At 65.1% G+C, this 11,952-nt stretch overlaps 1 protein-coding gene across 3 annotated transcripts in view; it reads left to right on the forward strand.

The window, feature by feature from the left end:
• Positions 1–9,546, forward strand: part of LPCAT1 (lysophosphatidylcholine acyltransferase 1) — a 45,054-nt gene extending 35,508 nt beyond the window's left edge. For all 3 annotated transcript variants that reach the window (XM_027073688.2, XM_027073692.2, XM_053202483.1), the window contains 5 exons: positions 949–1,074; positions 1,669–1,822; positions 4,122–4,220; positions 5,466–5,604; positions 8,889–9,546. In XM_027073688.2, the coding sequence (XP_026929489.1) occupies positions 949–1,074; positions 1,669–1,822; positions 4,122–4,220; positions 5,466–5,604; positions 8,889–9,073 (703 nt within the window). In that variant the 3' untranslated portion in view covers positions 9,074–9,546. The remainder of the gene's footprint in view (positions 1–948; positions 1,075–1,668; positions 1,823–4,121; positions 4,221–5,465; positions 5,605–8,888) is intronic.
• The last annotated feature ends 2,406 nt before the right edge of the window (positions 9,547–11,952 follow it).

Below are 11,952 nucleotides of genomic sequence, written 5' to 3' on the forward strand. Positions count from 1 at the left end.
CCACAAGAGTACCACAGAAACGTGGCTGGCACGTAAACCTCTTAGACCCCGAGGCAGGGATCGCCGTCCGCAAGCGTAGGTCTTCGCGCACCAGCCACCGTGCGCCTCACGTGGGACGTGTGGGGCGGCAGGTGCTGCTGCTGTGTGGACGAGGCAGGAGCCACAGGGGAGGGGCCTGTGAGGTGGGGCCGCTGCGACTTGAGCACCGGTGGGGTCTTAGGGGGGTGGGTGTCCGCCGCTGACGGCCAGGAAGGAAGGCTTGAGACCTCTTCGGCGCCAGAAGGGGATTCCGCCGAAGCGCGGGGACAGGGCCGTGGGCAGGAGGAGCGTGCTGGGGCGGGTCTGCATCTGGGGGTCGGTTTGTAAGGGACCCGGGAAGGCTGGCAGGAGGGCTCTCACGTGCCCGGGAGGATCCCAGGAGAGGAGGCCTTGCCGTTGGGAAGCTGAGGCTGCTTTCCCCCTGGGAGGCCTTACCCCTGGGACAGTAGGGGGTTCTGGGCAGGTGTTCTCCTCTGGACCTGCCGCAGGCCTCTGTCCGTGGGCCGCAGGTCACGAGGAAGTTTGACGTCACCTGCCACTTCTTCTGGCCTTAGTTCCCACAGCGCTGTGGGGGGTGACGTTGGGGCTGCGGGGAACGGAGCCTACAGGCTTCTGGGGATGGGGCTGTCGATAAGGTCGCCTTTTCTTGTAATTTACTAAAACGTTTGCACACCGCAGGACCGTGAACTCTTATCGGGTAACCGTGTGCTTTTTCCTTCTCTCAGCTTTAGGGCAGCCGGGAGTGCATGAGGAATGTCACCCGTGTCCCATGGGGGGAGGGGAGGGGTGCCAGCTTCGCCCTCAGCCCGCCCCACGCCCTCCCCAGCGCCGGGCTCCCGGGGTCGCCCTGCACGGGCTCCTTGCTGTGCCGCTTGTGGGGGGCTGACGGGGTGCCCTCCTCTCCCGCAGGGCCCTGGGCGTCTCGGTGACCGACTACACGTATGACGATTGCCAACTGGCCCTGGCGGAAGGCCAGCTCCGTCTCCCCGCGGACACCTGCCTTCTCGAGTTCGCCCGGCTGGTGAGGGGCCTGGGGTGAGTCTGCTTTCTCTCACTCGAGCCGTCAGCCCGGAACGGCCCTCCCTCGAGGCTGTGGCGGGTTTGACGAAGCTCGAGTGGTTTGCTCAGCGACGGGGAGAGCTCTGAAGGGCACTGCCGAGACGCCGCGTCTAAGACAGGAAGCTTCCGAAAACTTCTGTCCGGCCCTCGCAGGGGCCCCCACCCCTGCAGTGGTTGGTGATCAGGCTGGAGATGGCAGTGGGCGCGGAGGGTCCGCGGCGGCCGTCGAGCAGATAAAAGGGCTTGTGCTCAGGGTTTCGGGGGGCTTTCCAAATACCCACTTCAGACCCCCAGTGCTCGGCAGCGGTCTCCGTGGGCTCCACCCGGAGGACCGTCGCAGCGCGGCCGGCGGCCGCCCCCACTTGCCCGACGGTGGGTCCCCACAGCTGGCGGGGCCTCGTTCCTGCAGACGCCGAGGCAAAATTATTAGAACACTTTTTTTTTTAAATGAACTTGCCTCTTGTTGTAAAGGCAACTTCACTCTTTTCTTGAGTTTTCTAACAGTACGTTTCCTGTTCTTAGCATGCTGTAATTTCACCGAAAAATGTCCTTCCTTCTCTTTTTGTGTAGGTTGAAACCAGAAACACTGGAGAAAGATCTGGATAAATACTCCGACCGGGCCCAGACGCAGGGGGGACGCAGGGTGGGCCTCCCCGAGTTCGCCGAGTACCTGGGCGTCCCCGTCTCAGACACACTACAAGACCTGTTCTCCCTGTTTGATGAGGTGGGGCCATAGCCCTGTGAGTGGTTTCAAGGCAAAACCTCCAGCTTTTCCAGCTTTTCCGTGTACATTGTTTTGTTACGATAGAAGCATCTCTTGGAGACTTAGGAAGCAGGGCGGGACCGACCCCTCCGCGCCCGTCCGACCAGCCCGCCCAGAGTTTTCTCCCGTGCTGTTAAACGCACACAGAAGTTGGACGTTTAAGTTAATGTCTGCTGATAAACATACCTGTGGTTTGGGGTTTTACGGTGGGACCACCAAAAACCTAGTAATATCAGTGTCCCCTTCCCCAGAAATCCAGAATTCCCAAATAACGGGCCTGTTTCCCCATGATCGGCACGTGGGGTCGCCACGGACCTCCCGTCCAGCGCGAGAGGACCCCCCCAGCACAGCGTCCCTCACCCCCGCCAGCCATGCGTCACAGTCGGGTCACGTGTCGTGGCTGGACCGGGGGTCCACGGCCACCCGCACCAGCTGGGCCCCGGGGGTGGAGCTGGGAGACCACATGCCGGGAGCGGTGGCTGCCACGCCCGCTCTTTCCCGGATGTTGGCGTCGAGGGATGGACCCCTGTGGCGGCCAGTCCCACGGCAGGCCATGTGCCGAGCAGCCCCTTCAGCCACAAATGTGTGTGAACAGCACAGCACGTTCCACGTGAATATCACAGCGTGTCCTCTATGGCGACGTGCCACGTTCCGTGCGGCCTGGCCCGTGGTGGGACCAAGGAGAGGCAAGCGTGTGACTCGGGCACGTCAGAGACGCCACAGGCACTCACAGGTCACGGTGACGGGCGTCCTGCTGACGCGTCGCAGTGCGTGGCCCCGTGTGCCGCCGTCACAAACCGGCGGGCTGGCCTGGAGGGTCCCCCTCGCGGAAAGGCCGCTCGCAGCTGCGTCCTGGCCGCGCGTTCCCGTCGTCGGAGCCCCAGCCGTGGCGGTGTTTTCATGCTGGCGCTTTGCCACGGTGTCGCGTCGGAACACAGCAGCGAGCGGCGTCCCCGGCACGTGCATCGGGTGGGGACCCGCAGACCCCCCCCACCACGGCACACGGCTGTTAGGTCTTACTTCCCACCCCGGGCGCCCAGTGGCCCTGCGACGCAGACACTCCCCGTTCCACACAAAGACCCTCAGACCCAGAAGCTAAAGGGCCGGGAACACACAGGCTGAGGGGCCCGAAGTGAACTCACCTGCCCGGCCCCTGAGCTCGCTCCGGAGGCCACCCCGCCTGGACCACGGGTGTGGCGCCATCCCAGGGAAGCCTGTCCCTTCCCTTCGGGGGACGGCAAGGGACCCTTGTGCCCCCACCCCTGTGCCAGAAATCTCCCCGCCCGCGAGGCCCCCACCTCCCCGTCCCGGCTCATCCCACGCCCCGTGGCGGCCTGCTCACTCAACAGCAGCCCGGCCCGCAGGCTCCCTGGGGACGTGCAACGTGGGCGCACGGCAGGCCAGGCTGGGTGCCCCCCTTTCCACGTGCTCACCTAGGTTCTTGGGGCACAGATGAGAGCCTTGCTGTCTGCTGGGTTTTCTAGAAGGAGAGCCTTAGGCAGCGGGCACCGCATCGCGTGAACTTTACGGAGGAGATTCACGTGCTGCTCTCGTAGACTTTGAGAATCGGCTGTAACATCCTAAAAGCGTGTGGGCTGAGGTCACCTTGTAAAGGCCAGTCGGCTGTGAATGTTCTTACAAAATACTCATTTCGTGGGGTGCCTGCGTGGCTCATTTGGCTAAGCGTCCAACTTCAGCTCACGGTCCGTGGGTTCGAGCCCCGCGTCAGGCTCTGTGCTGACAGCTCGGAGCCTGGACCCTGCGTTGGATTCTGTGTCTCCCTCTCTGCCCCTCCCCTGCTCACGCTCCATTTCTCTCCCTCTCCCTCTCTCTCTCTCTCTCTCTCTCTCTCTCTCTCTCTCTCTCTCTCAATAAAACAGATAAACACACACACACACAAATTTTTAATATGCATTTCACGTAAGCAGGTAATAGCAAATCAAGTGGAACTTTTTTTTTTTTAAAGTTCATCTTGAGAGAGAGAGAGACAGAGAGAGAGCGGGTGCACACACGGGAGGGCCCGGGAGAGAGTGAGAGAGAGAATCCCAAGCGGGCTCTGTGCCGACTCAGGGCTCCATCTCAGGAACTGTGAGGCGTGACCTGAGCTGAAGTCCGGAGTCGAACACTTAACTCACTGAGCCACCCAGATGCCCCTAACCTTCCCGTTAATATCCAGGGATTAGCGTTAACACCCCAGCACCGCCCCACACGCGCGTGCAGAGGGACCGGGCTGTGCCCTGAGGATGTGTCTCCTTCCCAGAGTGGAGATGACACAATGGATCCTCGGGAATATGTCGTCGCCCTGTCCGTCGTCTGCCGGCCGTCCCGGACTCTGGACACCATCCAGCTGGCATTCAGGGTAAGTGTGGAGTGCGTATGAGGTCGGTTTGTAGGGACGGCGAGACGCAGATCACATCAGGCCTGCTGCACCCGTTTACGAGCCCTCGCGGTACGGACGGGCTTCCTCTGTGCCCAGCTGCCGTTCTCACGTAAGCTCGCGTCAGCCGTCGTTTGTGAAAACGCCCGAAACGTCCTCGATCCATTTCCTCCTGCAGTTCGTGGTCCACACTCACAAGAAGGGCACGGGGTAGGATCTTTGTGAGTTCCGGGGCGCCTGGAACAGGGCTGCCCTACGCCATCCATCCGGCGCAGCCCGCACCCGGTCCGCTCTCCCACCGCGGCCTCTTCGTCAGCGCGTCGGCTTGGGCTGCAGAGCGGCTGTGTGCCCAGCGCTGAGCCTTCCACCACATCCCCGGGATTCTGAGAGTCTGAGAAACACCCATAACGGGGTCCCGGCTCACGTGCCCTCACCCGGCCGCCTCCCCAGGACACTGTCAGCTGGGATGGGGCTGGGCCGGCTTCACTCCCCAGAAACACAGTTTTGTCAGGGTCTGAGAACGGCTGCTTGTTACAGATGCACCTCCTATTCTAACTGTTTTTGAAGGTTTTTGTTTTTGAGACAGACAGAGCATGAGCAGGGGAGGGGCAGAGAGAGAGGGAGACACAGAACCCGAAGCAGGCTCCGGGCTCTGAGCTGTCAGCACAGAGCCCAGTGCGGGGCTCAAACTCACAGACCGTGAGATCATGACCTGAGCCAAAGTCGGATGCTCGACCGACTGAGCCACCCAGATGCCCCCAGATGCAACTCCTATTAGCCAGACTCGTGAGAGCCTGATGTATAAGCCAGGCAGTGCTTGTATCTCAGTGCTGGGGTCCCACTGGATGGGCAGGCTTCTCAGGCCACTGAAGGAGGGGGAGCCCGGGAGAGGGCGGCCCCCGGCTAACGGGCAGACCGACGGGCAGCGCTGGGGTGCTCACGCTGCGGTTGACAGCTGGTGCCAGCCCCACAGGGACTCTCTCGGTCACTCGCCAGAACCTAAGCAGAAACTGTTGGAAAAGGTCAGTGGGTCAGCCACCCCCTCAAGGTCAAGCACGGTGGTGGCACATCCATTTCATTGAGCACCCATGTGTCCCACCACCTGGAGGCCCCCTGCTAGGGCAGCTGGGTGTGGCGCAGGCCTCCGTGCTCCTGGGAGTGGGGGCCGTGGGGTCAGGGCCTCTGCACAGTTGGGGGATCGTGGGTGACACCGGCCTCTGCCTGCAGATGTACGGGTCACAGGACGGCTGCATCGATGAAGGCGCCCTGTCCAGCATCCTCAAGACCGCCTTAGGCGTGGCCGAGCTCACCGTGACCGACCTCTTCCGGGCCATCGACGAGGAGGAGACGGGGAGGATCACGTTTGGTGAGCGGCCCGGGCGCAGGGGGAGGACGGCTGCATTGTGCAGGCGTGTGCCCAGGAGGCGGGCCGCGGGAGACACCATCCATGCTCGCCAGGGCCCCGCGGTGTCTCGGGCTACACAAGATTGTCCGAAGGAAGGTTCTTCCCCAGACCTGGTGGGGATGCGTTAGGGCACTTGGGATCTAATCCCTGCGGGGAATTAATAGGGCCAGACTTCAAGCCCAGGCTCGGAACCCCAGATCCATGCCACCCCCGAGGGCAGCGGGCGGGGTGTGCTGAGGCTGGGCGGTGGCCGCCCACGGGGGTCCGCGATCCGGGTTCTCCGTGGAGGTGGGGAGCCAGCCCCATCAGGACCGACCGCTGCAGGGAGGGGGTGGGGGGTCGGCTCATCGCTTTCGGCCACGCAAAGTGGGACAGCCAAGATCTTCGGGGACTCAGACCTGAAACCCACCTGCAGGCCAAGGAGGAAGGGGGAGGGGCAGTAGGACCCCCAGGAGGCAGCCCCCTGTGCACACCAGCCAGTGCGTACGTCTGGAAGTGAATGTTTCCTCGCTAAAAAAAACAGTAGACATTTGCTCAGGAAAGGTCATTGTTCGTGTCTTGTTTGGATGTGTTTTTAAATTGCGTCCAAATGTCAGACACGTGTGTTGGTTTAGCGTGAGCGTGTGTGTGTGCGCGTGCGTGTGTCTCCGCCTGAGGGCAGGTGGTGTTGTCCGGGCGCACTGAGGCGTGGTGATGACGTGCCTAGTGAGCACCTTCCAGAAAGGCCCTCCCACACCCAGGCCTAGAGCGTCTCCAAGCCGTTGGGGCGCCCCGGGGGCACTCCCCACCCCAAGACTGGGTCCCAGGCCTGGTAGACGACGCGGGGGCTCAGAGCCACTCAGGTGATCGGCCGGGAGGGTGACCCTGGTGTCTCCAGCGCGCAGACGGGTCACCAGTGGCGGCTGCCTCGCAGGTTATCAGGTCACGGTGTGGACACTTTGTCCTGCCTCTGACCCGACTCCTGGGTGAACAGCGGCTCCTTGGCACGTGCCAAGCACCCGGAGTACGCCTGCGCCTCGAAGAGCACGTTCGCCTTAGATTTCCCCAAGGCGGCAAAGCCGAATGGCTCTGAGCCCCGTTCATACACAGCCCCCCCTCCCCCCCATGGACCCCAGCCCTCCCCCCTCCCCCCCATGGACCCCAGCCCTCCCCCCTCCCCCCACATGGACCCAGCCCTCCCCCTGCCCCCACATGGACCCAGCCCTCCTCCCTCCCCCCCCCATGGACCCCAGCCCTCCCCCCTCCCCCCCATGGACCCAGCCCTCCCCCCTCCCCCCCACATGGACCCAGCCCTCCCCCTCCCCCCCACATGGACCCCAGCCCTCCCCCTCCCCCCCATGGACCCCAGCCCTCCCCCCTCCCCCCCATGGACCCCAGCCCTCCCCCCTCCCCCCACATGGACCCAGCCCTCCCCCTCCCCCCCACATGGACCCAGCCCTCCCCCTCCCCCCCACATGGACCCAGCCCTCCCCCTCCCCCCCCACATGGACCCAGCCCTCCCCCCTCCCCCCCATGGACCCAGCCCCCTCCCCCCACTGGACCCCCCCCCCCCCCCCCACATGGACCCCAGCCCTCCCCCCTCCCCCACATGGACCCAGCCCTCCCCCTCCCCCCACATGGACCCAGCCCTCCCCCTCCCCCCCACATGGACCCCAGCCCTCCCCCCTCCCCCCCATGGACCCCAGCCCTCCCCCTCCCCCCCACATGGACCCAGCCCTCCCCCTCCCCCCCACATGGACCCCAGCCCTCCCCCCTCCCCCCACATGGACCCAGCCCTCCCCCTCCCCCCACATGGACCCCAGCCCTCCCCCTCCCCCCCACATGGACCCCAGCCCTCCCCCCTCCCCCCACATGGACCCAGCCCTCCCCCTCCCCCCCACATGGACCCAGCCCTCCTCCCTCCCCCCCACATGGACTCCAGCCCTCCCCCTCCCCCCCACATGGACCCCAGCCCTCCCCCTCCCCCCCACATGGACCCAGCCCTCCCCCTCCCCCCCACATGGACCCCAGCCCTCCCCCCTCCCCCCCACATGGACCCAGCCCTCCCCCTCCCCCCCACATGGACCCAGCCCTCCCCCTCCCCCCCACATGGACCCAGCCCTCCCCCTCCCCCCACATGGACCCCAGCCCTCCCCCCTCCCCCCCCATGGACCCCAGCCCTCCCCCTCCCCCCCATGGACCCAGCCCTCCCCCCTCCCCCCACATGGACCCAGCCCTCCCCCTGCCCCCACATGGACCCAGCCCTCCCCCTCCCCCCACATGGACCCAGCCCTCCCCTCCCCCCACATGGACCCAGCCCTCCCCCTCCCCCCCATGACCCCAGCCCTCCCCCCTCCCCCCACATGGACCCAGCCCTCCCCCTCCCCCCACATGGACCCAGCCCTCCCCCTCCCCCCCACATGGACCCCAGCCCTCCCCCTCCCCCCCATGGACCCCAGCCCTCCCCCTCCCCCCACATGGACCCAGCCCTCCCCCTCCCCCCCACATGGACCCCAGCCCTCCCCCCTCCCCCCACATGGACCCAGCCCTCCCCCTCCCCCCCACATGGACTCCAGCCCTCCCCCTCCCCCCCACATGGACCCAGCCCTCCCCCTCCCCCCACATGGACCCAGCCCTCCCCCTCCCCCCCACATGGACCCAGCCCTCCTCCCTCCCCCCACATGGACTCCAGCCCTCCCCCTCCCCCCCACATGGACCCAGCCCTCCCCCTCCCCCCCACATGGACCCAGCCCTCCCCCTCCCCCCACATGGACCCAGCCCTCCCCCCTCCCCCCCCACATGGACTCCAGCCCTCCCCCTCCCCCCCACATGGACCCCAGCCCTCCCCCCTCCCCCCACATGGACCCCAGCCCTCCCCCCTCCCCCCACATGGACCCAGCCCTCCCCCCTCCCCCCACATGGACCCAGCCCTCCCCCTCCCCCCCACATGGACCCAGCCCTCCTCCCTCCCCCCCACATGGACCCAGCCCTCCCCCTCCCCCCCACATGGACCCAGCCCTCCCCCCCCCCACATGGACCCAGCCCTCCTCCCTCCCCCCCACATGGACTCCAGCCCTCCCCCTCCCCCCCACATGGACCCCAGCCCTCCCCCTCCCCCCCACATGGATCCAGCCCTCCCCACATACATGGACCCAGCCCTCCCGGGAGGGTGTGAGATGTAAGCTGGTTGCCCATGCAGAACCAGGCATGGGGGCCCCAGGTTCCAGACGTCTGTCCCCCTGTAACCCAGGCGCCCATCTTTTCAGCCGACTTCCGCAGGTTTGCAGAAGCGTTCCCCGACTTTGCAGAGGAGTACCTCTACCCTGACCAGACGCGTCCTGAGAGCTGCCCACAGACGCCCCCAGCTCCAGCCCCCAACGGCTTCTGTGCTGACTTCAGCCCTGAAAACTCGGGCGTTGGGAGGAAACCTTTCCGGAAGAAACTGGACTAGGATGAAGGTTTCTGGCAAGATGAGGCGTCTCCGTGGCCCAGTCACCACCCGCCTCCACGTGGCCGTGCGCCCGCCGGCCTCAGGCCCATCCACAAGACTCGGGCTCGCCACCCTGCTCCTCCGTGGACAGCCCCGCGTGAGGGAGGCCGCGTGGCCGGGTGCCTGTCCCCGTCGCCCGGACCATCCTGGCTCGTTTCCACCACGGTCTCTGCCACGTCCCCGTTCGTGTCCCTTCTCGGCGGCTCGCCCGGCGGACGGGCCTCCACGTGCACGCGCGACACACGCTTGAGGCCAGGGCGCGTCATGCGCGTTTCCATCCCAGCACAGACCGTCCGCCGACCTTGGGGGTCGCAGGCTGGCTGGGCCGCATCTAATTTTAAACGTTTCTGTATCTGTGGGCGCTCGCGGGCGTTTTATAAACTTCGTTCAGATACTTCGGGAAGCTCACAGCGTTTTTAAAAAGAAAAACAAAACTTGTTTTCTACTTCATTTTTCCTTTCAGGGCTAGAGGATATTTATTTACGGGCCGTTTTGTGATCAGGTCCGAGGCTGTGTGGGGCTTTGACTTCAGCCTCTTGCCGGCCTCTCTCCACCAGGTCCACCCGTGTCTGGGTCCCCCACACACGTGGCCCAGAGCTCCCATCTGCCTCTTTAACCCTTTTCAGACCCCTCTTTTCTACAGACGTTACCAGCCTGGTGTCTCCGTGTAACGGGACGTGATCTGCCTCCCCGTGCACATAGCGGCCTCAACGGTGGTGCTGGGCCGGCAGGGGGGCTGCCGACGGGCCGGGCCCGCTGGAAGGCTGACCCTCGTCCCTGCTCCCGGTGCTGGGTCCCACGTGTGCAGGGGGAGGAGCTGTGGGCGAAGGGAACCGTGTGCAGACCGCGGGAGCCGGTGCCGGGGGTACAGCCCGTCGAATGGCAGGAGGTCTGGGGAAGGCCGTCAGGCCTCTGGTGACCCCGAGGGGAGGAGCACAGCCTCCAGACGCAGGAAAGGGAAGGTTCCTGTCGCCTCCCCCCCCCCCCCCCTCCCCGGAGCTCAGCCTGGATCACTCCCTGGACACACAGCTGGAAACCTGTCCTTAAAGCACAATATAAGCCCCGCGGTCTCCACTCTGTTCCCTGAAGCAAAGCCTCTGGGTTTGCCTGGGGGGAAACTTCTTCTGAATTTCTAAATAAGTTGTATTTCGTTCTTGGGCCTCTGCGTAGGAAGTGACCGCCAGGCCCGAAGTACAGGAAAAAGCGTTTGTAACCTCTCCAGGAGTTCTCGGTGCGCATTTCCATCCACGGCCACGGCCATGAGTGAAGGAAAAGCCCCCCGGCCTCGGCTGTGCCCCCTCCCCGGCCACACCAGCGTGACAGTGCCAGCTGGGCGCCCGCGGTGGCCAGACACAGCCTGGCGGTTCATGGCGATCAGTTATGTGACTGTAGATGCATACAGTTTTGTTTTTAAGAGAGAAAACGTACAAGTGACGGAGGAAGGAGGTGAACAGACTAAGATATCCCGAGGGGAGGCCCCTCCCCGTCTGCACATGAAGGGCTGTTTGAACGGAATGCCGTGCGCGTTTTCAGGAGAAAAGCCTCTGATAAGCAGACTTGGGATGGATGTTTGTTCCTCCTGCGCTTCTGGCCTCGCACCTGCGGGCGTTCAGAACGTGGATATGGCTGGACCCCTTTTGTGGGAGGTGGGGACGGAGACGACGGGGGCCCCGCGGGGACCGGGGGTCCGGGGCGGGCTCCGTGAAACAGCTTTGGTCTCCACTGGAATGAATAAAGTGTAAAGCCGTACGTACCTGAGGATGCGCCTTGTCACGTGTCGTTCTTTATTGGAAACGCGACCGCAGACGGTTCTTGGGCCACGACCGAGAACCCGTCACGATGGGGTTTCTGGGGCATGTTTGGAGAGCCCCGGAATTGAAATTCTGTCGCAAACACGCTCCTGCCGGCCGGGGGCAGCGGCTGACACCCCGGGGAACCCAAACGTGCGCGGCCGCCCGCCTGCCTGGTGGGTCGGTTGCTGGGATTTCGCAAACGCTCCGCGTGGCGCAGCCGCGAAGAAGGGTCCGGCGCTCGGGCCTCTTCTCAAGGCCGTAAAGGGCTCAGAAGTGGAAGAAGAGAAACGGCCAGGTCACGACAGTCCCCAGAAGTAACCGCAACAAGACGGTTAAGTGGCCGCTCCCTCCAAGGACGGGGGAATGCGCCACGGCCCTGCTCGGTGTGACGCGCCAGAGAAGCCGGGCCCGCGGGGTGGGCTGGGAGGGTGCGCCCCGAGGTGGCACTCACCCGTGAAACGGTTTTTACTTCTTTGCCCTGTTTCTTGTCATAACGGGGTGTTGCCTCTCAAAGGGTTCAAGTCACATTCGAAGCCGGGGGCTTCCGGGTGTGGCGGGAAGAAGCAGCAGCCGCCATGGGCTGTGGGAACCGTGGCGGTGACAACGGGGTGTGCCTGCCGCGGCCTCTGGGCGCTCGGCACATCCACGTCCCCGCCGGGCACGGGCTTGACGGGGACGCGCACCCTCGGGAAGTCTCCATCAGGGACCGGGGGCAGAAGAGGCGTCTCCGTGGCCCCGGCCAGGCCCCTGCCGCGCCCCCCGGAGCCGCCGGTGGGAGAGCGCCAGACCCCTGGCCTCGGCTGGTGGAGCGGCGCTCTGAACGCCCGACGGGCGCTGCCCGTCCGTCCCCTGTCCGCTCCCGCACGCGCCTCCCGCCCGGGGTGCTGCCCCTGAGCCACCGCTCCAAACGGACGCGTTACCTTCTCCCCGGGACTAACCCGCCCGCGGACCTTCGCGTCCAGTCCGGGGCAGCGTGAACACGGACGCGGTCACACCCCCCCCCCCCCAATGTTGCCTAACAGAACACAGAGCTCACGTCCACCGCCG

The sequence above is a fragment of the Acinonyx jubatus genome, chromosome A1, assembly GCF_027475565.1.
Source record: "Acinonyx jubatus isolate Ajub_Pintada_27869175 chromosome A1, VMU_Ajub_asm_v1.0, whole genome shotgun sequence".
Lineage (NCBI taxonomy): Eukaryota > Metazoa > Chordata > Mammalia > Carnivora > Felidae > Acinonyx > Acinonyx jubatus.